Raw genomic sequence first — 25557 nt, forward strand, 5'->3', positions numbered from 1 at the left:
TAAAAATATAATAATTATTCATTGATAAATATAGGAAAAATTAAAAAAATAAATAAAATAAAATTTAGATTAAAAAAGTGTGATAAAACCAATTAATAAGTATAAAATAAACAAATAATAAATATAAGCCTACACTCAGTCGCAGCTTGTTTGCTTATAAGCATTTTATATAACCCACTCGTAACTGTTCTTACCACTTCGCGCTAGTGTTGCCTTTTCAACTTGAAATTATGAATAAGCAAAAAATCTCTTTATTTTATTACAGTTTTTTTGTTTTTATTATTTATTTCACATTTTTCGTTCAACTTAGTTTTAATTATTGTTTATTTATTTTATTCGCCTTTTCAAGTAAGTATATAATATTATTTACGACGACGTACTACAGACACAGCAGTGGTAGTGGTCTTCTTATCTTTATTATCATTTCAATCCGCTTATTTGCCAACTGCAAGTCTTTGATGTCAAAGTAAAGGCCTTCATTTGCAGTTCACACAATCGCTTTCCAAATGCCTAACATACACATACATATACATAGAGTGTAGTTCTAAATGTATGCAGCAACATATGAGTGCTTTCGGCTGGACCTAGGCGATTCCTTTCAAACTTTGTTTATTTTTTTCATGTGCTTTGCTCTTTGTTGCAGGATTTCTGAAAACATTCATTTATTGCTTACATTTTTTTGCGTTCTCCCTCTCTACTTTGGCCGCTTTGGCTTTTAAGCCTTTGTTTAAGGCCGGCTTCTCTAACTTTGTAATTCAACAAGACATACATACATTTGTTTGATATACATACATATATAAGATCTATGCTATTTGATCTTTCGSTTTTGGTTTTATATTTCGTTTGTTTTTGTTTTTCATTTTTGTTATTGTTTTTACTTTTTATTATTGTTGGTGGTGTACTTGATTTGATTTGGTGATTAAATTCTTCACTAGTAAATGCGCGCGTGTATGTGTGTGAGTGGGAAAGTGGCGGTGAACATGGCGTTTGAAAAAGTGGCTAAGTGAGTGTGTGTGTGACTGAAGACGAAGTGTGTGAAAAATTGATAGCGAGTGGTTGTGGTGGTGCCGTTGGTGTTGAAGAATAAATGCGTTCTCATGCGTTTATATGCGTTTATATGCTTTTTAATGCATTTTATGCGTTTTCATGCGTTTATATGCGTTTTCGTGCATTTCAATGCGTTTTATGTGCTTTATTGCGCCTCTATGCATACATGTGTTTTTATGCTGCCGAAATGTGCTACGAACCATATGACCAGTTATATAAAGTGGTGTATAGAGTGTGAATTTGGTGTATAGGCGGGAAGGTTTATTTATTTAATTTTTTTGCTCCGATTATATATATATAAACATACAATACGAGTATAAACAGTACATACAGACGATTACAAGTGTATTTTGGTTGTTGGGTATACGGATATATAAGATTTTGTTGTTGCTATTTTTGTTGTTATATTTTTTTTTAGATATTTCATTATTCAGGTTTTTTTGGTTTTTTCGCTAATCGCTACACATTCAAAAATTTGCTATATATGCTCTAGTTTGTTTGTTGTTTCCTCTTTGCTTATTGTTTTCTGTTTTTCCATAGTTAAGTGTTGTTGTTGTAGCCGCAGTCGCAGCAGAAATGCGCTTTGTAAGCGTTTTTCTGCTGCCGTTGCAGTCATTGCTTTTTTGGGGGGCGGCAATAGTGGCAGTATTTTTGCTGTTGTTGTTATTGTTGTTGTTGTTGAAATTGTTGTTTACCTATGATATGAGCCAATTATGACATAGTTTGCGGTTTTCCCTACCAAATACCATACATTGTTTCTTGCTTTACACATGTTTTCGTTCTGCTCCGCAAGCCCTAACACTGCCTTCCGCTAAAGTAAAAATATGAGTTCTTCCTAACCTCACTCTGCTTCACGTCTACATTTCATTTCTCTTAATTTAACAATTTTTCGAATTCCTCATTCGCTCTGCACCCTTTATTTTTCGAATATAAGTTCGCCGGTCAGCAGTGGATTCATGTAGGTTTGCGTCTCGTAGCCCGTACGCTTGCGCGCACCGCCGCTGCCGCCCCTACGCTCGCTATGCGTATAATATAACGGACGTTTGTCTTCGCGCGAATTCAACACCAACGGTATGGGCAGCTGGGTGTAGGGCTCTTGCACCACAGACAAGATGGGCGGGTTCATGGGTGGCGTTTCCACTACAAATGGTTCGGGTTCGTAATCGTTGTTGCTGTTATTATTATTGTTGTCCGCATTGTTGTTACCGTTACCCGTGACAGCGGTGGATTTTCGATGATTTTTACGCGAAGTATGCCGATGATGACTATTGTTGTTGTAGTGTTTGCGATGCGATTTACGTTTGGTATGGCCGTTAGTCGCGCTAGCCGCGGCCAATGCTGCCGACGATGACGACGACGACGATGAGGAGAGCGCCGTTGCTAGCGCTGATGCGGGTGCCAGCACAGGTATGGGCGCTTGCGCAGTATCCAATATCGGTATACGCGGTTCGAGGCTATTCACTATGGGTTGTGATGGATCCAGCAGGAAGGTGCCATTTGTTGGTGTAATCGGCTTACGTAACGGATCTCTGGCATTCGCTTGTATTATTGTCGCTGTGGCAAAGATTTCTTGAAATTTGTTGGCGGCAGCCAGTTGTTGTAGATGAATATGTTGTTTTTGTAGAAATTGTTGTCGCTGCTGTTGCAACTGATTGAGTATGCGATATTGTTCGAGTATGTGTTTGTAGAATTGTTCGGCGGTGACTTCCGATGAATTGAGTAGGCGTATAGCGATTTTCTCTGGTATCACAATTTTGTCTAAATGCAAGAACAAAAATACAAGGAAATATTAATGATTTAAATATAATTGCTGTGAAATAGAATATGGAACTTAGAATTTAATAAAAAACATTACCTTTAAAATTTTTCAGTTTATTGGTATAAAACATCGAATATAAAATAAATACGAAAAAAATTCTATACTTGAAACAAAAATAAAAAATCGTGTGGACGAGTATTATCGATCGACATGCGCATCACTTACTTTGCAGAGTGTCATCAATAATCCATTGGCTCCTCACCAAGGTCTTCAACCTGCCGCCGACCACTCTTCAAATACCCGATGTGTGGAAAATCGGAAGAGTGGTCCCACTACTAAAACGTGGAAATCCCGCCAACAAAGGGGAGTCCTAACTTCCGATGACTCTCCTCTCCCCAGTAGTGAAAACACAATAGGCGTTGGTACTCCCGACCCTCACACATCACCAGACTCTAGCAAATCACAATCATTGTTTCCGAAAAGTGTACAGCACCAACACAGCACGTCATAAACGCCCAGATAGTTCATGGTCTCAACTAAAAACCTCCTTGCGAAAGGGCGACCCTCATAGCGTTGGGCTTGTCAAAATCTTTTGACACAATCAGTCTACTTGAGGAGATTTAAAAATCTACGCTCCCTCCAGGAATAAAGCGGTGGACTATGAACTACCTGAGCGGACGACAATCATCCGTACTGTTTTGAAATAAAAACTATAAATTGTGAAGAATTAAACAGGGGGCTCCGCAGGGTGGTAGTATCTGCTCAAAAGTAAAAGGCTATCTCTCCGAACTTTCTCACTTTCTCGCTGCATGAAATATAACACACTCCCCAAATAAATCTACAACGACCTTATTCACTAACTGCACGAAGGATTAGAGGCTTGGTCTTAATATTGCAGTCGACGGTGTTAAAACTTCGACTGTCAATAACTCAAAGATTTTAGGTGTGACATTCGACAGCCAGCGCACGACTGCGATTACTGCCAGAGTACAAAGCCGCAACGAAATCTTGAAGTCGCCAGCCGGGAGCACACGGGGAAAAGACAAAGTAACGTTGTTGGCGACATAAAAAGCAATCGGTCGGCCGGTCCTTAACTACATCATAGCTGGATGCAGTGAAACGCTGACGAGGAAGCTATAGATGTGTCAGAACACTGCAATCCGCACAAAAACAGGATGGCTCTTGATGTCCTCCATCAAACACTTGCCTAAGACCTATATGCCCCCAGTTAAGGAGCATTATGAACTCGGCTCCAAGCAGTTTCGGCAGGGTTGCTTCTCTTAGGCAAGTGCATAATCGAGATATTGTTGTATTATAAGGACGAGACTAAACTACTTATCAAAATAGAGTAAAAAGAAATCCATTATTTCTGCATTAAATTGGTAGGTACATTGTTCCGATATTGCCAATTATCACCGTTTTTTCGAAATTTGTTTTTGCCGTTCTAAAGATAATTGCATGATGTTACTTTGTCCCTATTGACATATATCTGGGACAGTAATTTTTCATAAGCCTAATTTGGAGCTTACTTGTCACTAGTAAAATCATTTTCATAGACAGAAACAGAACAGAAAATCTGATCTTCTACCTTGCTTCAGAAGCCCCATTTGTAAACAGCACAGATCTGAACTATGGGTTTTGGCCGTAGTGGAGCATAGTAGAAATTGCCTCACATATATACAGATTACTAATTTTATTCTTTCTATTGAAAAAAATATACACTGTGTAAGAAGAGTACTATCACTATTATTTTATCAGACAAAGTTACAACTGGCGCGGAATAAGAAAATGTACTAATATATTTATAAGCTTGCTGACCGAATATATGTATATTTTTTAATAACTTCAAACGGCTCTCCTTCTTATAGAAGGAACAACAGTACAGTAATATGAAAGCCAAACACAACTGAAGGAAGAAATAATTTACGCACTATCTGAAGATCGTTAAGTAGAAGAGAGGGGGTTATTGAGTTGGTAAGAGTAAAAAAGTCAGAAAAAATAGTTTGAAGCATTGGTGTCTCTGCCTCTTTTTCTTCCTTTCAATCCATATTACGCTTAACCTTAGTAGGAAAACCGTAGTGAAGGTCTAATTAGATCGTCTATTAGAATACGTTTTCCGAAAATTGCAACTTCTTGCAGATCTTTTAAAAACTATCTCGCAATTTCGGATACGATCCTCTGATCATTGTTTATGAATAATCGGCAGACAATCAAAGGCTCGTGTTATGAACTAAGAAATTGTTCGGGGTAACCGAAACAGATAGACAGAAGATAAAATAGAAATAGTAATCTTATGCTTATCTTTTATATTACAACAGTAATAACATCAACAAAAAAATCTATTAATTATATCCTTTTCTTCTTGTTGTGCTGACAAAGTTAGTCTATACAACGACAGAATGATGAAGTTGAAATCAACTATTTGAGCAGCTTTTTAAGGTAAATAGACGAATTGGAGCGATGTTTGTTGGAAACCATTAAAATTAAACACTTTTTACAAACTGAACAGAGTTTATAATATTATAACAGTTTATAATCCCCAAAAGGAAACGTCGGAGAAATTATTTAAAGAGGATCGACAACTCGTTGACGACGAACCACGTCCAGGACGGCCATCAATATCGACTGAGGAACACTTCTTCTCTAGTTACGTAATAAATTGTTTTGATTGAGGTTTCAACTATTAATCACCCGATTGTTAGTCATATACTCAACCCACTCGCTTTAAATACACCGAATAATAACATAAAATTATGCTTAAGTTTATTTCTGAATACTAAGATGTTGCTAGCAATAAACACGAGGAAAATCTCAAACTCTCAAGTCATTGTGGAAATATGAAAATAAAACGCGCACTCTTCAGTCTTCAGTCTGCTACGACTTCTTCCATCAATTTCCACCACTTTTGATATGCTTTTAATGACAGCTTCAACAGTGCCCTTTTTTATTTGCGTGAATTTGTAAATAAGTTCTACATAAGTATTTATGTGTGTATGTATGTATGTATGGCGGCGTGATTGCTTTTGTTCTTGTGATTTTGCCTGTACATGGTCATAACCTTGTCGCCGGCAATAGACGGTGGCGTTTGTGATGACTGCACTGCTCTTATTTGCTTGTTGTTGTTACTGTTTGTTATTATTATTGCAGTTGTAGTTGTTGCTGTTGTAGCTGTCGTGCCTGCTACCTTGAAAATGCCAAGTGGAAATTATGCCAAATAACAAGTTTGTTTTGCTCCCCATTTTTGTTGGCCTGCCAGTTGCCGACGCCGCCGCCACCGCCGCCACCGCCTGTGCTCCACTTTATTTATTTATAGAGTGCGCATATATAATTATGTACATGTATTTATAAATATATATGTATGTACATAGGTATATGTACGCGAGCGCAAGACTAGGCTGGCACTTCATTCGTATTTATTGTTGTTGTTGCAGCCCACTTAATATTGAAAATATTAGAGCAATGCAAATATTGCAATTAAAATACAAAACCAACGTCAAGCACATTGAGCACATGCAGTCAGCGAAGGCGAAGTAAGCAAAGTGGGGTAAAAAGGCTTGTGCTCAACAGCGAATAACGGAGTTATGTAAGCGCTATGGTCGCTGAAATGTGAAACGAGCGAGTGGGCAGTAAATGGACGGCGGCGAATGAATTATGGCCTTTTGATGGCGAGCGAACGTTTACTCGGATTTTGACCTGTCAAAGAGTCGAACACAAACACAAACAAACTTGTACACAGAAAAGCATAAAGCCAACGGTGCACGCATATATATAAGTGTGTGTGTGTCAGTAAATGTATGTACATATGTCACGAGCAATTCTGCACGAGTACACGCCCACCGGCCTCCAAGCGTGCGCGCACACATCTACGCTCACCTAAATACATACGCATACACACATATATGCATGTATTTATGTACATGTAGCCACTACATGCACATTTCGTGTTCACGCTGCTTTGGTCGCTCCTTACGCCAACAACTAACCTACCTCAATGCCCACTTTGGCGTGCCCCACTGCCATACTGCAACAACGGCAACAGCAACAACAACAATAACGACCCACTTTAGAATATTGCCACCCCATTGACCTAATTTTTCGGTGTAAAGCGAATTTGCAGCGCTGCAACCGCAAAACGCGAACAAATGCAAACAGCAACAACAAGAACAACAATGCACAAACGCAAACACACAGTCAGACACAGACATATGTATATACAGGCCAATGCACATAACAATAATAATGATATCGCTAAGGTTTGCGCACAACAATGGCAACAATGTGCAACAACACCAACAAGAAGAACAATAGCAACAATAATAATCGCGTAAACTAGGCGTTGCACTTGTTAGCTACTCGTCGCCATTATAACATCTCTCTACTTCACACACACGCACACACATATAACTCATGCAGATGCAAAAAATACTCTTGCCTACATAACTATCGCTCATTTTCTATCCTATCTGGCATCCTTTGCTCGACACGGCACGGCTGTGCCCGTTTGTTGTCACGCATGAATGGTTGACTAGCTGACTGCTTGGCTGGAATATGCCTTGTGGCCTAGAATTTCAACAGCTGCCACAAGTGGAGGAATTTCAATTCATAATACAACCAAAGTGGAAGCACAATACTACCAACCCGCTACAACAACAACAGCAAAAACAGCGACAGCGCCAACAGCCAGTAGTGGCAATAGCGGCAACTACTTTTTCATTAATCGCACGCTTTTCTCCGCTTCCATTCCATTCCATTCTGCGGCTGTGCGCTTTTATTCTACTTTCATTCTGTTTTACTTTTATCATTTTCGTTTTTGCTTTTCCTTGTAGTGTGTGTTGGTTTTTTTTTTCGTTTGCCCAGCGTTTGTTCGACAACTCTTTCTTTCACTTTTTACCGCACGTACTAATTTGCAAAGGCTTTGTTTTGCATTTTGTTTTGTTTGTTGTGTCCTTTTTAATTTTTTGGGGACGAGCGCTAGGGCAACCGAAGCCAGTTCAGTCACGTACGTAACGACTAATTTGCACAGAGTGCAAAAGGTGACATTTGATTGCGTAAAATACTAACAATAGAAAGTGAATTTTGCTCAACATGAAGTGAAGTGAGGGGAGTTTGAAAGTAAAGAAAAGAGTGGATAGCTTTAAGTTTTTAGTTATTTTGTTGCAAATTGTTGTGGCAAATTTCAGAGCTAAATGTTGTGAGGGACATTATGTTCAATTTTATATATTTTTGTTGATAAACATTAAAATATGCTAAGATTGAAATAAAATATTGGTTTTTAACCTCAAACCATATTTTGTGAAAAAAAATCGTTGAAACCACTGCTTTTTATCAGTTATGCCTATTCAAATTATCATTTGATTAAATTTGAGTCGGACTAACAAAAGCAAATACATTTTCAAGTTTTTTAAGGGGTTACGTGAGTTTACGGGTTTAAAAAAATTGTATTGTCTTGTTATATTATCTAATATCTCTAGAATATTGCTTTAAATTTTCAATTTGATCCGAATAATAGCTTCGGAGCTACTGCCTTGAGAACTTGTGCGCTCGAGGGCTTAGATAGGCTAAGTGCGCGTCTTTGAATGCGTTTTTCTCGAAACTGTGTTTTTGATATCGGTTGGCTAGATTGTTCGAGAACTACTTAAGGGAGTATTATTCTCTAGAAATAAAATTTTGGGCAGTTTTTTGAATTTTATTTAAAAAAAAAACCAAAAATATTTTTGCTATTCATTTTTTTATGGTCCTTTTATTGATATCTTAAGAATACGCAAAAAAAAAATTTTACACATTCTGGTGATATTGATACTGACTTTCGAGAAAAACGCATTTAAAAAAGTGAGTCTACCTACCTACCGGGCTAGGTACTGCGTCATTAAAGTAACTGGAGCTCTTAAAATAATTTTAATTTTTAAAAATCCCTTGGAGGATATATTCTTAAGGGTCTCAAGTTTTCAAAATTCTGGAGTAGAACACCCCCTTAACCTATCTTTGATATATAATTCTTCTCAAGTCTGTGAGCGAAGGATTTATTTAGAACTATTTGAAAAAAAAAAAAAAATTTCCCCTAAAAGGTTGAGGCTGAGGCTGGTTTTTACGCGAGAAAGCCCAAGTAACCCCTTAGTGATTTCTTCGTTCTAGAATTTTGTACACGCTTTTTTCCCCCCTATAAAATGCAAGTACAGGAACAATGGATAATACTGATTTTAGTTTTGATTTTCCTTTTAAAATTGATTGCGATATCGGTAAAAAGTGGAATATACAGAACACTGCAAAGAAATTGATAAAAAAATATTATCCCAAAGAAGTACGAAAAATAACTTGTTAATTTGAAAATCATAAATATGTCATCATGGGCAGTTAACTTAATATTAAATATTTTCTAGTATAACCTCCTTTAAGTGGTTTACAAAATAAGACTGAAATAGACCGAAAAAGAACTAATCCGAAAAAGACTAACGCTGTTGTAAAAATTCAATTTATAAATATTATTTGGTTTAACTTAAAACTTGCTCTCTGTAGATATTTGAATAAGGTAGGCAGAGCGATCGAAGTCACCCATTTATGCACTCGTGGCCGACTACCAAGTCCCTAGTAGGACTATCTAGGCAATTTATGTCTCTTATGAACTTGCTTCTGTATAGCAACTGGAGTTTGAGAGTCACTGTGATCCAAGTCAACAATTCAGGCGCTCATGGCCGTTACAGGAAGACACGTTTGCACTGCAAAGCGCTTTTTGGGCGGTTACCAAGTCTCTAGTAAGACTATCTAGGCAATTTATACCTCTGCATATACATCGAACCCACATATATTTGAAAATAAACTCCTCAAATTTAAAGTTGATTTGGTAAATAGTTTCGCATATACATAAATATGTATGGTAATTTTTGTAAGAATTATCCAATTAATTGTAATCGGATTCCAAAATTTTAACAGCTTTTTTCTCAAAATATTCTTTTCAAAGTAAGTGAGGAAAGCTTCCTCGAAAATGTAAGACCGATGGACTTCGAATTTTCGCACAATAATGTTCGAAAGCGTAAGACTTTTGATAATCATTTTCTTTACTGGCAGATATCATTTTTCAAAGAGATCTCGTTAGATCGGCAAAGAGATCAAGAGCTTCCAAAATATTTTAAAATGTATCACCAATTATTAAAATACATTAAATTTTTTTGAATGTACGCTCTTTTCACTTATTTATTAAATAAAATGTCTTTAAAAAAAAATTCATAAAAAAGGTTTTTTTTTTGAGTTGAAAGTGTAGTTATTTTTGGAGGTTATTACCAGGTATTTATCATTTGTATTTTATTTTTTGTCCACCCAAAATATTGATTTAGATCCAAGTTTGCATCATAATTGATCATTTTCATCCACTGTGAAACTAATATTTACTTTTCGGACCAAAATATTTGAATTAATGTTTCAGGTGTGCTAGTTGGGCTTGAAGTTTATACTAATTTTGAAATGAAGTGCAACTTGTTATGGTTACTGCTGGGTTAATATGGATTCTGCATACAAACCGTGATATTCTATTCAATTTTAAAGAGGTTAGAAAAATGGTGACGTTATGCGTCCTGCTGCAACATTATTAGTAAAATCATTCTAAGTAATCAAAATTAAAAATTCTACTAGCATTTTATATACCCTCAGCATTTCCATGGAATGTGTGGGTGTGGATTACTATCAGAACTCTCAAATGTATAATTTAGCTTAATGCCTACCACAACAGTTTCCTCAAAATCTAATATTAGACACCTATCTACCAAAAAAGATTTCTCAGAATTTAATATACACAAAGCTCGAGCTGTCGATCTAAGTCTTATAAATTATAATAAATTTGAGAGTATATTAAGTTCCACCCATGCACATTTAACTTTTTGCCACCAAATTTTGCAACAACACACCACTGTGCGACCGACTTCGCATTACTTACACGTTTCAGTCGCGTAAATGAAATGCTTTGTAAGCAAATCATGTTATAACCGAAATGCATACACGCAACCGACAACCGCCCTACACAACCGCCCCCCTCCCAACCCCACTCACATTGACAACATCCGCACATCGCACTCATGCATAGCAAATTACAAAATAGAGTTTCACAAAGTGTTGCGGATGAATTGTGTGTTATAAATTTCCAGTGGCTTACCGCATTGGTTGCCCTTAGTGACAAAGGGTCTAATAGTTGGATCCCAAATAAAGATGTAGTATAGCGACAACATAATCGCCGCCAACGAGACGCACAGCACATACACCGCCACGGTGAGAATGCGTATGACTTTGCGATTCTTGCCTGGTGGCTGATAACACCGGCTTATCGTCTCCGTCGGCGGGAGTTTCACTTTCTCCTCCAGCGAACTGACTTTCGAACTCATCGCACTGCCGCTGCCACCGCCACCGCCACCGCTGCCGCAGCCGCTGCCGTGCTCCTCCAGTTTTGTGGCTTTGCGACGCGACTTAGCGCGACTTTACGAACAAGAACGGATAAGTTTTTCCGACACCCAACCAAAGCCCAGCTGTTGTGCGGGTTTAGCTGCTCCGCTTCACACTTATTTCTATTTGAAACTGTGTGTGTGTGTGTGTTAATCAGTGTATGTGTGGGTGTGGTCGCTCAGGCGAATTTGTTTGTATGTGTTTGTGCTCTTGGATATGCGCTTATCAGCTTTGTTTGCGCGCGTGTGTGTGTGTAATTTGTTGCGGCTTTTGTGTATGTGTGTGCGTGCGTGTTTCTTGAAGGATTAGAAGTAGTCGTTGTTTGATTTGCAATTGCTCTTGCTGCCTTTATTATTAGCGCTGTTGTTGCTGTTGTTGATATTGTTCTTGTTATCGTTATCGTCGTTTGCCAGCTTTTGCTTCAGCTGCCGGCGTGTTTTCTGTTGTTTTTGTCGTCAGAAAAGTTTTCGCTGTTATTAGTTTTCGCTGCTAAAGTTGTTGTAAAGTGTTCTGATGTGTAAAACTATTGCAATTAATTGCTATTTATCCTCTATCGCTCCGCTATGCTCCTCTAATCTGCTTTGCATTTGTTTTTGTTTTATATTTTTCGCTCGTAATGCTTTTGATATGTTGTAAGTCTCGTTGAAATGCAATTTTGTCGATTGTTCAGTTTTGATGTGTGTAGATATACAATAAAGTAGTATCCGAGTTCTTCTAAAAATACAGGGTGATTAGGTGAGTTGTGACTTTTCAACTGCGATTGGTTAAAAATATTTGCTTTTTTTGTTAATATTTATTACTAAATAATATTTTAGTTACAAAAATTATTTGAGGTTTTATTTTTGAATTCTTTTCTTTGCGTTATATTTTTTAATTTTTATAATTTAGAATTAAAAAGTTATTCTTTTTATTTTTCATATGTTAATTTTTTTTTTATTTTTAGTCAATTTAAAATTTTGTATTATAGTTTACTAAAATTGAGATTTAACGAATAAGAAAAATAAAATTTTGATTGTAGTTGACATTTTTGAAATTTGTAGCGTCAAAAATTTAACTTCTTTGGTAATTTATAAAAAAATTAAGAGCAAAAATTGATATTTGTAATATTTCTTTTTAGTAAACTTATTTTTTTTAAATTATTTGATCAATTGATTATGTAATATTAGTTATATATTTTAGCGGTATTATTTTGATTTTATTTATTTGTGTTTTGTTCTAATTTTTTTTTTTAATATATTATTACTTTTTTTTTGAAGGTACAATATTAAAAGTATATATGATTTTATCGAGGATTTGGAATTGTCGACCGTTAAGTTACCTTCAGCTAGCTCTAGAGTAAAATAGTGATACAGTTCTTCGGTTTAACGTGAAAATCTGTTTATTCTAGAACGTAATTAAAATCTGTTTATAATCAGCATTAAGAGGTTACATAGGTTTTCGGGTTTCAAAAAATCGATTTTTTATTATCTTATTACATTCTACAACATCTCTACAATATCTTCCTAAATTTTCAAGTTGACCCGAATAATAGCTTCGATTACAACTACAAAATGTGATAAAATTCCCACAGAGATTTCAATTTTTTAGTAAAATTGTATGAATTTTAATTTTTTTCATTCGTACAAGTTCTACGTTAAGATTTTAACTAAAACACTTATTTTTTCATTTTAAATGATTATGTAAGGAGTTATTCTGGCAACGCGGGGGCATCTTTTTTACGAGAGGTTGCCGGAAATGACGTCGCAATGGCCGAGTTTAAAATATTTTTTCCAAAAATTTCAGAATTTTTTTGCTATTAGTGTATGTTTGCAATAATAAAAAATTCGAATAAAATATTTAATTTTTTAGATAAGCAAAAATTGTTGAAAAAAGGCTGTTTCTTACTCGAGGAAACCCATGCAACCTCCTCAATTTCCTACTAGCTGTAGGAGTAAAATACTTATTTTTTAACGTGAAACCCATATACCCTAAAATATATATATATAACTATAGTCTGCATTAATGTTTTAAATTATTTGTTTGACTTAAGTTTTATTAAGAAATAAATTTTTTTTTTTAATTTTTATAAAAAATGCAATTAATATTTAATCTTTTCGAAATCGACTTAAATTTTCATAATAATTTGAATGAGCATATAATTTTCATTTAGGTAATCAAATTTCGGTCATATCTGTTTAGAAATGAGTTACTCATACGACCCGTGTAATATTTCAAAGGCGTTCGCTAAAGTGCGAAGTTACGTATACGCACCCTACACAGCTGTAAACATTAATTTTTGAAAGAGATTGATAACAATAAACAACAAAAAACAAATAACTAATATTTTATTTAAACGTTAAATTCTTTTTACAAAAATTATATTGCATTTTTAGTGTTTAAATTTTTATTCTTTTCCAGTAAAATTATTAGTATGAACCTTTGTAACTGAAACAGCCCGTTGATAATTTTTAAATTACTTGTGAAACACTAATTTTTCATAGTAATATAAGCGAGTTTAAATATTTTTAAAAATATTTTCCAACATTTGTAGTTAAAAGGAAATTTTAAGCAGGAGATGGTTTACCGATGCCTGTGTAGTAAAATTGTTCTAGTTATACAAATATCATTATACATATTTTTATAGCCTTTTTTCACTTAATAGGTGCTTTTGTTCCATTTTATTATCACCCTGAGAGCATTTTGGAAAATTTTGTTTGTTCTTTAAATTTTGTAGACTTATTTTTGATAGATATTTTACTTTTTTTTAAATATTTCATTTTATTTTGTTTTATTTCAACGGCTATCAAATATTTTTTCCGTTTATGAATTTATTCTTAATATTATTTCAACTATTGTTATTACTTATATAATTTTTTTCAGTCTTAATTATTTATTTTATTACTTTTTATATAGCACGTTCGATTTTTGCATTAAATTTTAGCGGCTAAATGATGCAATTGAAAATTATGTTTCTTTTACCTCTCTATTCTAAAACTATGATTTGACCGAGTTTAGGTACAAGTCAGTATAGTTTATGCATGATTTCGAAAAATAGTGTTTTTAAAGCAAGGTTTGAGTACGTAAATTGTCACCAGAGTCGGTTTCTCCACACTTGCTTTAAAAAATATGAAAAAATGGTTTTAACATAAATTTTAGAAAATTTAATAAATTTTAAAAATAATTTTTTTATATCTAAAATTTTTTGAAATATAAAATTAAAAAAAGAAGAATAGAAAACTTGTTTAATAAAATTTTGAAAATTATTTAAATTTTAAAAATAATTATTAATGTTTAAAATTTTCTACATATAATTTAAAAAATAATTTTTTAAATATTTATATATTAAATTTATTTTAAAATATTTTTTTTTTTAATAACTTTTTCACTGTATATGTACTTTTATATTAGTAATACAAATTGACGTAGGGGCGTATACGTAAAATCACATTTGAGTGAGCCTTTAATGATAAACATATTTTCACCGTTAATTTAGAGCCGTTATATTATATTAGATTTTTTTTATTTACTTTGAGCATATTATATTTGATGTCGCACTTTTCAAACATTAATTTATAATATTTTTTCTGTTAATGTGATCCAAACTTCTCTTATATATTATCACAACTTTTTAATTTATTTTTAAGCATCATATTTTATTTCTTTATCACTAATAGCGAGACTGTTAATACTCAATTATTTCAATAATTAATTGCGCATCGCCAATTCTGCCAAATGCTTGCAATATGCCGTTATTACTGTCTGCTGGTACACTTACACTCAAATTATCAAATAACCATTTAATTTACCTTTATGGCAACTTGCTTTTTATGCTGTCGATCTCGAATTTGTATTACACGCTAAGATTATTATTTATTGTCGCTCCGTATCGGTGTTTAATATGTTGTGTTTAATGTTTTTGTGTTGCTGTCAATGTTGTTTTGTGCCACACATACGCTTATAGATGTATGTGTGTGTGTTTATTTATGCATAAATTTCCGCTTTTTATATTTGCCTTATTAATAAATATGTTGTACGTGTGTAGATGTGTGTGCCATTTTTTGCGTTTAATTCCATAAGTAAAGAGATGTGCGTGTGTGTGTTTGTGCCAAGTTTCGTTGTGCGTTCCAATATTCAATATTATCAATGTATTTGTGTATGAGGCTTTTTCAGATTTTCATTCACACATCCAATGCTGCTTCTTCTTCCTTTTTTACTATTATTTGTTTCTTGTTTTGTTTTTGTTTTTGCGTAATAAAATTTGTTTAAAAAAAAAGCATTCAAAAATTTTAATCCGTTTTTGGTTGCCGAAATTTTTTGGTATGTGCTCTCCGACGCGACAACAAACTGCAACTGAACTCAACTCAACCGAACAGAATCAAACTGAACTGATTCCTCCGTCATTTCGTACGCCACGATGAATCTCACAAACGTAGCAGATTCGCCTCTTCACCGCTGCACGACGCGTAAAGCCACCCATTTGGCTCCACCTCCCTCTCTCCTTTCGCCATCGGCTTGTGCTTACCCACCCGAAGGAGGCGTTCGCCAGCGCTCGTTTCCTTTTGCCCGCTATGCCACACGGCACAGTGTTGCACTCCACCCGAAGGCGTTTCATCATCGTGTGCCAGTGTTTTTGTTTTTGCTACACTATTTTTGTTTTTGTTTGTGTCTTCGCATTTGGCTGTATTTTATGTGTTTTCGTTTTTCTTTCTTTTATTATGTTTTTTTTTTTTTTTTGTTTAAACGTGAAGTGCACGTGTGGCGCTGGTGGGTGATGGTTAGTGCACAAGTCAGTCAGCCAGCTGTTACAGGAGTCACAGCAACACTTCCTTCGACGTCTCCATCGTCAGCTACGCCACATGCAACTTCACACCACATGCTTTTACGATGTTGCATGTGCAAATTGTAAGTGTCTACGTGTGTGTTTGGTTGCAACTTTTCTGCTCTTTTCCGACTTCGCTGCTCGATTGCATTGTGGCTTCCGAGATATTAACGCTCCTCTTCTTCTGCTTCTGCTTCTTCTTCTTCTACTGCCATTCTGTGGCTGTCGATTCCACTTGACTGAGGCGGATAAAGAACCAAAACAAACGTGCAACAGAATGCGAGAACAACGGAATATAAAAGCGACAAACGAATGAACTCCATTCAGCAAACACAGTTGCATTCACACATATATTTGTATGTGTGTGTCTGCATCTATGTGGCATATAGAAATTTATTGGAAATGGAAAGTGCATGGCAATCGCTCGATATGTGTGCGCACGGCAGCCTAGGGCGGGGTGACAACAACATCAACAATAACAACGTACAACAAACTGTGTAAAAAAGCATTCACTTTCCCACTGTGTGCGGCGAGCGTGTACATGTACATTTTATTGTTGAAGCATATCATAGCTCCGTAGCTGGTGGCGCACTTATGCAAGCAAAGTATGTTATTCAATCATTTCGGAAATATTCTGGAATTTTTTTAATTGGGAAAGTTTCGAGCAGCTTAAGCGACACTTAAGAAAATTGCAGGAGTTTCGATTGTAAAGGATTCACGTGAAATAACCGGCTTATTGACAATAGTGCTGCTGTTAAGTAAAGTAAACGAGTTTGTGTATTGTCGACGTTTACCTTTTTCTTTTACCGAATAGACATGGAGTAATGAGGAAAAAAGTTCAAAGCATAGAAAAATTATGAACTCGGAATAGAAATTTTAGAGAAAGTAAAATTGTTCAACTGCAACAAAATTGTGTTACGAAACGTAATTCCGTCACGAACACAAAGCGCTACTAGAGCGAAATCAGAAGAGATTTTAATATTTTTAGTAATTTTTGGTGTAATTTTTGGTTCGTTGAAAATAGAATAAAAGTTGAAGGGTTGCCACCTATTCTAAATTTGTAGAACTTAAAATATTTTTAAGCAAACAATATTTAATAAAGAAATGCACATATGTACTATAAAGTGAAGAAACCCAAGAAAAATGTCTTCAAAGAATTGTAGAGGGTTGTCAGCCGCTAATATTTTTTGTTCCATTAATATATTAAAATATATAGTTTTCTTTAGATTTTCACAATATTATTATATGGGTTGGTTTAAAAAGATTTATGTCAATTTAATAGTTTTCTGCGGAAAATATTTTTACACTGCGTTGCCATATGTTGCACGTCGTTGCCATATGTTTGTAAATATATTTAAAAATAATAATATGTATATGAATAAAATATTATAACGCGGCCGAGTTTAAAAAGTTTTTTTGTTAGCTATATTTTTGTCCAGAGTTGCCATAGGTTTGCAAAACGTAAACAAAAAATAATGAATAAATAAATAAGTACAATTATTTGGAGAATTAATTAAAGTGCTTTAAAAAGCCTTTAAAAATATTTTTTATAGGGTAAATTAAATGTATAAATGATACATTATTATAATTTCGTGCCAACAGATGTTAGAAATTTTTTGGCGTAATTTTTTAGAAAGGTTTTCAGCTGGTTAAAATGTATTTTCCACAAATTAATAAACTAATTTCATTACAACAACAACATACTCTCTGCAACTTGAGGGCTGAAAATATTATGATGAAGGATTGCCACTTTAGTGCACGAAATTTAAAAAATAAATGAAAGTTTACAATGAGGGTATCAAATTAAGCAGATTTAAGCTCATAAAATAACGTTAAATAGTGTTGCCATCTCTAAAAAAATTGAATATAAATGAATTGATGAAAAGAAAGAATTTCAGTATGGGTTCGACAATAGTACCAATAAGTCTGCTAAATTAAAAACTTTTTGTGTAGGGTCGCCACCTTGTTAGAGTAAGGATATCATAAAAAAATAATATTTTATATAAATTAATATTGCAATGTGGGTAACACATTAAACAGGTTCAAGGTATTAATTTCTGTCCGGCATATTTTTCAGAAGGTTACCACTACTTTGAAAAATTGAAAATCAAATAATCAGTTGAATATGGAAGATATTAGAATATCGATATCTTTAATTTAGTTTGAGAATATATTTGGTACCTAGAAATGGAATAACATTAAAAAAAAAAATATTAAAAAATTTTAGATTAAGATTTTTTCTCCAAAACGTGATCTATAAAGTATAAATTTTGATAAACCTCAGCACTATATACATATATCAGTTTAACGCTTATTCTTGATTTAGTCATATATATACATACAATTGTTGCTATAATAAATGCAGGTTTTAAAGGGTGTTATAGTATTTTTTGGTTCTGGTGGCGATACGCGCCCGCAGGATGGGGAGAAGACTGCAGGAAATGTCTAGAGCAAGGCATCAGAGAAACCATGGAACATCTCTTCTGCACTTGCCCCGCATTGACAAGACTACGCTGTAAGTATCGGGGGCTTGCACAGAATGATACACTGAAGGAGGCCGCAGAGTATGTCAAAATTCGCGACAAGCGCAGGCATTCGAAAGGATGACTACTCCTCTTGGACCTATCAACTGAACTCAAAAATCGCAAAGGACCAAAACTGGTTTATGTGTGTGTTATTATCCATCAACAACCTAACCTAACCTATACATTTTTCTTGATTTACACACAGAAAACCACTCTAATGCTTAACTTGAGATATTTCAACGACAAAAGTCATCAGTTTTAAATTTCACTCTAAAAAATTAAACTTCTTCGGCATTACACTACCATTTAGTTTTTGCTGCGGTTGTGAAACCATATTGCCATTATTAATTCATCAATCAGTCATGGCGCAATAGATTTTTATATCACTCATTAAATTTTCACGGCGGTTGCTGGGTTATTTTTCAATTTTTTTTTAGCTTTTCCATAAACTGGCCACACCGGATATTGCAATGAAATGCTTCCGCTGTGGCGAGCGAAATTTTTTCTACATTGCTTTCATACATTTTTAGCACAATTCGACTTTTGCAATCAGTCAAAATTCACATGGCATTTGCACATTTCTGATGCCGGTCATACGAAGTTCAATATTTGCGCTAAAAATAAAGATCGACATAAACAAATTGGTGGGGCGTTAATAATTTGATTTGCACATTTCATTTGGCTGAAGCGGAGCATAAAGAATGTAAAAGAAAATAGGAGCGTAATGAAATAAAAATGTGTACAAGCGGTGCGAAACGTTGTTGAATGCGAATTTTGCATTTCATTGCAGTTTTCGGGAATATGCAACTTTTGTTGTTGTTATTGCATTGCATTTGTTTGGTTGCTGCAATGCGTTATAGTGCAGTGATCAGCGATATTTTTTCACGTCCGCAAAGTGATGTGTATGAAATTAATTGATTTATTTTTGAAAAAAAAAAGTATAAATAAAAGTAATTAAATACCTTAAATGGGTATTTTATGCAATACCTGAACGCGAGTGTGATATTTCATAATCTGGCGATGATGCGAAGACCGATTAAATACGGTTTTATATAGGTGATTTTTTAGCTAGAAATCTGACTGTATTACTTTGCTTTAAAATTGTAGTTCTTTTTTTTTTTTTTTTGATTGAAGATCATTGATAAAATAATTTATTAATTTTTAAAAATCAAAAAATTTTTATTTTAACCAAATATGAAAGATTTTGCTCTCATAAGAATGGAAAAGCCTGAAAAAAAAAGAAAAAGCTGCGAACAAGTCGCTGGGCTGATCACTGCCATTAAATACTCTGTCGATTGTTTTATAGAGAAAGTTTTATAGATTTTACTCCCAAAACTTCTGAAAGAAAATTATTGTGAGCATTCTTCTCGAAAATAAGTTTGAATTCATCGCTGTTAGATAGTTCTGAGGGTAGGAGGGATCTGTGTCATATATATTTTTTATTAATATTGTTGAAGACCGGTTGAATACTTATTTTAGATACATATATGTATAAGATGTACTTCAAAGAAACTAAAGCTGATCGATAAAAAAAAAATCGCCATTTAAACCGTCAAAGTGAGTTGTTTAGGAGAACTGTGTTACAAACCATTTAATTCTTGAAACCTTTATTTTATTGAGACAAACCATATCAAGATCATGTGACCATGACTTCGCGAAATTATTTTTGTGAGGATATGTTAAACTGTCTTGCACATATTGACCGTGGACAGCGCCGAAAGGTGGATGGCTGCGAAAGTTGTCATCAGACTCAGTGAGTCTTGGTTTCTAAAAGAATCACTTGGATCATGGAGTCGCCAAACCGAACTCTGGCAGCTCCTTCTCTAGCCATATACCGGCTAGGGAGTTGTGGGTGTTAAGAAGCAGTTAGAGAAGAAGGGTAGCGAGCTTCTTCACAAATGGGTCAAAGCTTGGCGAGAACGTTGGTGGATGGCTTTACTGTCAGGAGCTCTCTATCAACTGCAGTTTCAGGCTTCCTGTCTGCTGCAGTGTCTTCCAGGGCGATATTGCAGCCATTAAGATAGCAGTAGATTTACTACTCCGGAGTTCAGCCTCCTTCAGAGAAGTGACTCAGATAGTTCAGCGGCGGTCAAAGTGTGCCTGACCTCTCTATCAATAGCATCGAATGTCTTTGTAATAAGATTGGTATGGGTGCCACACAACAGCGGAATCGCAGGAAACTGTAAAGCAGATGAGCTAGCAAGAAAGTCCACCCTAGAACCGCTGTCGGTAGAATGTAGGCGAATAGGTGCTCCCGTATCCTCTTGCGTCCTACTACTAGATAGCTGGGCTTCGCGAGAGCTTGAACCACCATCGGTACACGCGCTGTTGAAAAAGTCTTTTGACTCAATATCGACCGCAAAAGATTTAGTGATGTCTTTGTCTTCAGTAAGTAAGCTAGCCTCTCACCACTTTTGGCTCTCTTAACGGGCCATTGCTCTATTGGCGTTCACGCAGTAAGGCTGGGAATCATTACAGACGCCATCTACGGAAGAAGATGAGGTGGATATAACTCAGCAATTCCTTCTTGATTGTTCCGCATATATAGCGCATACGCTCAGATATCCCTCCGACCTGACAGGAATGGAAACTAAACGCCTGTGCAAATTTGTATTGCTAACTAAGCGTTTGGTTAATATAAAAGTTCGTACACAGGACTTTTTCTTCTTTTTTTTTTTTGCCTCACAAAGGACTGCGTAGTCCAGGTGCGATCTTAGACCAGCCATTTAACCTGCCCTGTTGAACTAATATTTTTTCATAAGCCAGCTAAGTATAAACTGTTGAAATAAATAGCGGAAAAATGCAACCGCCTGATAACTATGTGCCTTAAATAATATTTAGACACCAATGTCATAAAACCTATGAAATAATAAAATAGTCAAAATTAGACCAACTCTATAATTTCCTATGCTTCATTAAAATTTGAGAAGTTCAAACAAGCAAAGAAATGATTCCTCATTTCCTTTCCTAAACCAAATTCAAACCATATTTTAACGTCCAAGTCTAATTAATTAATTTTTAAGCAAACATTATCTTGGTACTTGCATACTGACTTACAACCATACTATATACATATGTATAGGCTTTAATGTTCATTCTTATCTGAGAAATTCTAAAAACGATAATTAATAACTATTTGTGGAATTTCTGTCCTAAATACACAGTTTGCTTATTATTGGGTTAATTCTCAGAAAGGCATGCTCTTATTTGAAAAGGGTACGATAACACTTAGAAAACATACAAATGCAGAATTCAGCCGCAAAGTGATTAGAAGCTTTATTCTGGCAGCAATAATTTAGCGCAAACTTGCTACTCTTACATATTACATTATATACATAAGTATGCGTATTCATGTGTATGTATTAATGAATATTGGATTGAAAAGGTTATTGGTCGAGAGCGATGAACCGAGGAAAAAATATAGTTAGTTCGATGGGCTTTTTCTTTAGATATTATTAGCATTTTTGAAAAGGATTGCCAGCTTTTTTTTGGTACGGTTACTGATGCTGTTCAAGTATGCTTTAATTATTGAAATGAAGTCGTCATATAAATTTATTTAATGTGCAAAAATCTGTTCAAGACATTAATTATTATTATAGCTGCTTAAAACGATGTTGCATGAGAGTGTCCAAGCAATCAATAATAATATCGACTGAGAATATTTAAGTTGAAAGAGAATAATCTGAAGCAGCTAAAACAAGCTAAAGGACCGTTTTTGTGTTTTTTTTTTTGACTTATTTGGCAAGTAGCTCTGTTATAACCTCCAAAATAATTTAATAATATTCCGACTATCCTATAATTAGATTGAAGTGAATTGAGTCGATCCACAAGATATGTTAAAATCATCTTCTGGCTCTCTATTTCCTGCATTTACATATACTTATAGAATGCTTCGATCTTATGACATCTTCCTATAAAATTCAGAGCTCCACTGAACACATTTTATTTTGATGATTGGTGGATCATCTCCTTCTATTTGGTTCTTTCTTCGAAATCTAAGTCCAATATTTGCAAACAAAATGTTGATCGCAGGCATTTTCAGACCTCTGAGTATATTCTGAAATAAAACAGGCTTCAGTTTCAGGCATTCGGAGTCGCTTTAAAAAGCTTAAAGCTTAAAAATTAGTTACTTCCAAAAGTGAAACCAGTTAATTTTGGACTAGTTGCATTCGGAACTAGTTACTTTTGGCCTATTTACATTCGAAGTTTTTTTCTTCTGGGTCAGGTACATCCGGGGCTAGTTACTTTTGGACCAGTTCTTTTTGAAACTAGTTACCAAGGAACTAGTTAAGGTCAAAAATTAATTAACAGTTTTTTATAATTGTCACGATTTGTTTTGCTTTCAATGAATTTAAAACCACTTATTCGCATGCTTTTCCTCTTTTGCTTCGTCTTTGGAAAATTTTTTACTTTGGCTTAACTGCTTATTTTGCTGTTTGAAAAGTAATAGGACTGAGCCGATTTAAAAAAATAAACTATTGAACCAATCGTTACAATTCTTTAAAAACTTTCAAAATAGGCTCCTTCTGCGTCAATGCAGCGCTGCCAGCGCGAGATCCAAGCATTGAATGCGTGGATCCCCTCTGTCGTCTCAAAATGCTTGCCTTTCATCAACCTTTTAAGACAAAGAAAAAAAAAAAAAGTCCGGGGGCGCATCTGGGCTGTAGAGCGACTGCGGAAAAACTTTTCGATCTTAAAAAATAAATTAAGATTTCTTAGTAAATTTTTAAGAATTACGGATCTTGCTTATGACCACAGTTTTGATACCTCTTTAGGAGACAAAACTGATCCAATTATATATCGATTATTCTATTTGAAACTTGAAATAATGCAAATTCACAATAAATTTTACTCACGGCACATCCTGAATTAACACAACAGTGAATATTAATTAGTTTACATGCTAATAATAATTAAATATTTGCAAATTTTGCAAACACATAATAAATATTTAACAAGAGTTATTACTCTACTTAGTGCCACAATATATCTCTAAGTTTCACACTTACATATGTACATATATATTTATTAGGTTCATCCAATTACGGTAAATAATTGTTCCAATTAAAAACCTGTTAGGGCCAACCAAACATATGTAATGCTGATTTACCTGCTGGGAAGTGGATAATGAAGGAAATATTGTGCCAAATTTGCTGCTGATTTTAATTACAAACACATACACAATCACATACATATGTATGTGACGAAGTAGTGCAGCTGCCAGTGCATACAGGCGTACGTCTATACTTATCCGTGATATGCCCTATTTGTTTCCCCATTTAAACTCTTTGCAAACACATACCTAAACACATGTACGTATATACAATATTTGTGTGTATATATATGTAGTTATGTGTGAACATGTAGGCGCTTGTGTATTTTGAGGCTTGTCGGCACATATTTTTAAGCCAAGTTATTTCGGTGCTGAAATTCCTTTTGAATGGCTATTGCAAACAAAAATAAACAAATACAAATACCAGCGTATAAATGCACCGTTATGTATGTACAATGTGTGCATTACCTGCAATCAAATGCAGATAACGCCACACCGACTGACAAATAGTCGATTGCTTTGCAATTTTTATGCTGTCGTTGTTGTTCTAGCTGTTGTTGTAGCTATATTTATTTCTATTATTGTTGTTGTTACTTTTGTTGCTGTCACAGCTGTTTTCTGCAACCTATTTGTGTGCCACTCACACCAGCAACGCATACCACAAATACATGCACACGTGCGTGTATATGAAAGTTCACCTTATACATACATATACACATACACTCGCATGCATTTGTGCAGGTAGCAAGCGCACTGTGAGGCCGCCAGGGGTTAACACATGCCATGCACCAGCACTTACTCACAACCCATTTGCAAGCAACTACCACTTAGTACTTAAGCATATAAGTGCAGCACATACGTATACATACATATATGTATATGCATGCATATGCGCGCTGATGCAGTGGTGTGTAAGGCTGAAGTGTTGTTGCATAAAGGTGGCTAAAATTGGTAGAGGAAGCGCTTAAGCGTTGAAGGTGGCGCCAAGTTCTCGGGGATGGTAAAGTTGTTGAGGAAATTTCTGTTTCTGGTGGGCTGTTGCAGCGAATACTAGTAAACGTTGTTGTTTATGTTGTTATAAAAGAAGCACACGGAGCTTGTTTGTGTAACATGCGCCGTCCATATGATGGTGTTAGTGTGGACTTTCGCTTAAATCGAATTTATGGCAGGGGTTAATAAACTGCAACTGGGTCACTAGGACGGCATACAATTTCGAACAACAACAACAACAATAGTAACAACTACAACAACAAAAACAAAAACAAAATACAACAACTGCAAATGCTTCAAAACCAAATAATACTGTGTAAGAATGACAAGCACAAGAACAACAACAACAATAAAGCCAACAACAAATGCAACAAAAACAAATACTACTATGTAAGAATGACAAATACAACAAAAAAGAAAACAACAACAACAAAATAAACAAAAACTAATACTACAACGTAACAATAACAAATACAATGACAACAAAAACATCAAAGTGCGACGATTGCATGCTCGGGCCGCAGGCAACGGAGTAGTAGCTGGCCAAGTGGACTCGTATAAGCAGAGCAGTAAACAAGCGAGCAAGTAAGCTACTCAGCGCATGCATATAGTCAAGACGGACGGACAGCGTTGACTATAATTCTCCGTATACTTATATAAGCACATATATATGCCGTTATGTGCTTTTGGGCCAACTAAGCCAACATTTAGTTAAGACTCACCGTTCGATAGCAGCAGTATTTAGCATGTCGGCCTGTTATTTTGTGACCTGGCATTCTGTGTCTACGCGTGAGTGTGTGTGTGTGTGGCATATTGAACATTGCATGTCTTGCCACCGAAATAGCATTGAAATGTGACCAACTGACAGCGCAGCCATGCACGTATTTTCGCTCACTCACGCGCTGACTTGCTCGTATACGCTCTCAGTAACTCACACACACACATATATATATATACATAT

General features: G+C 35.0%; 2 protein-coding genes and 1 long non-coding RNA gene across 8 annotated transcripts in view; 1 reads left to right on the top strand and 2 right to left on the bottom strand.

The window, feature by feature from the left end:
* The window catches only part of LOC108977952 (synaptic vesicle glycoprotein 2B), a 55266-nt gene that overhangs the window by 9194 nt on the left and 20515 nt on the right, over positions 1-25557 (top strand). The window lies entirely within an intron of this gene.
* Positions 1-25557, bottom strand: part of LOC108977956 — a 140008-nt gene that overhangs the window by 652 nt on the left and 113799 nt on the right. The window lies entirely within an intron of this gene.
* LOC108977953 (uncharacterized protein DDB_G0286175) lies at positions 860-15552 on the bottom strand. 2 transcript variants are annotated; one of them, XM_018947958.1, is made up of 3 exons: positions 15016-15552; positions 10947-11941; positions 860-2805 (listed from the first exon to the last, which is right to left on the bottom strand). In XM_018947958.1, exons 2-3 carry the CDS (start codon positions 11170-11172, stop codon positions 1964-1966), a joined length of 1068 nt encoding a protein of 355 aa, XP_018803503.1. In that variant the 5' UTR covers positions 11173-11941; positions 15016-15552; the 3' UTR covers positions 860-1963. The 2 variants fall into 2 exon arrangements, with proteins under 2 accessions (XP_018803503.1, XP_018803502.1); XM_018947957.1 differs by having other exon boundaries at positions 10947-11944.

The sequence above is a fragment of the Bactrocera latifrons genome, unplaced genomic scaffold, assembly GCF_001853355.1.
Source record: "Bactrocera latifrons isolate USDA-ARS-PBARC rearing strain unplaced genomic scaffold, ASM185335v1 scaffold_98, whole genome shotgun sequence".
NCBI lineage: Eukaryota > Metazoa > Arthropoda > Insecta > Diptera > Tephritidae > Bactrocera > Bactrocera latifrons.

Excerpts from the sequence above, each read along its gene's own strand:
- LOC108977953 (XM_018947958.1), bottom strand. The coding sequence starts at position 11,172 with ATGAGTTCGAAAGTCAGTTCGCTGGAGGAGAAAGTGAAACTCCCGCCG. Across the intron at positions 2,806-10,946 it reads CACTAAGGGCAACCAATGCG|ACAAAATTGTGATACCAGAG; the intron begins GTAAGCCACTGG and ends TCTTGCATTTAG.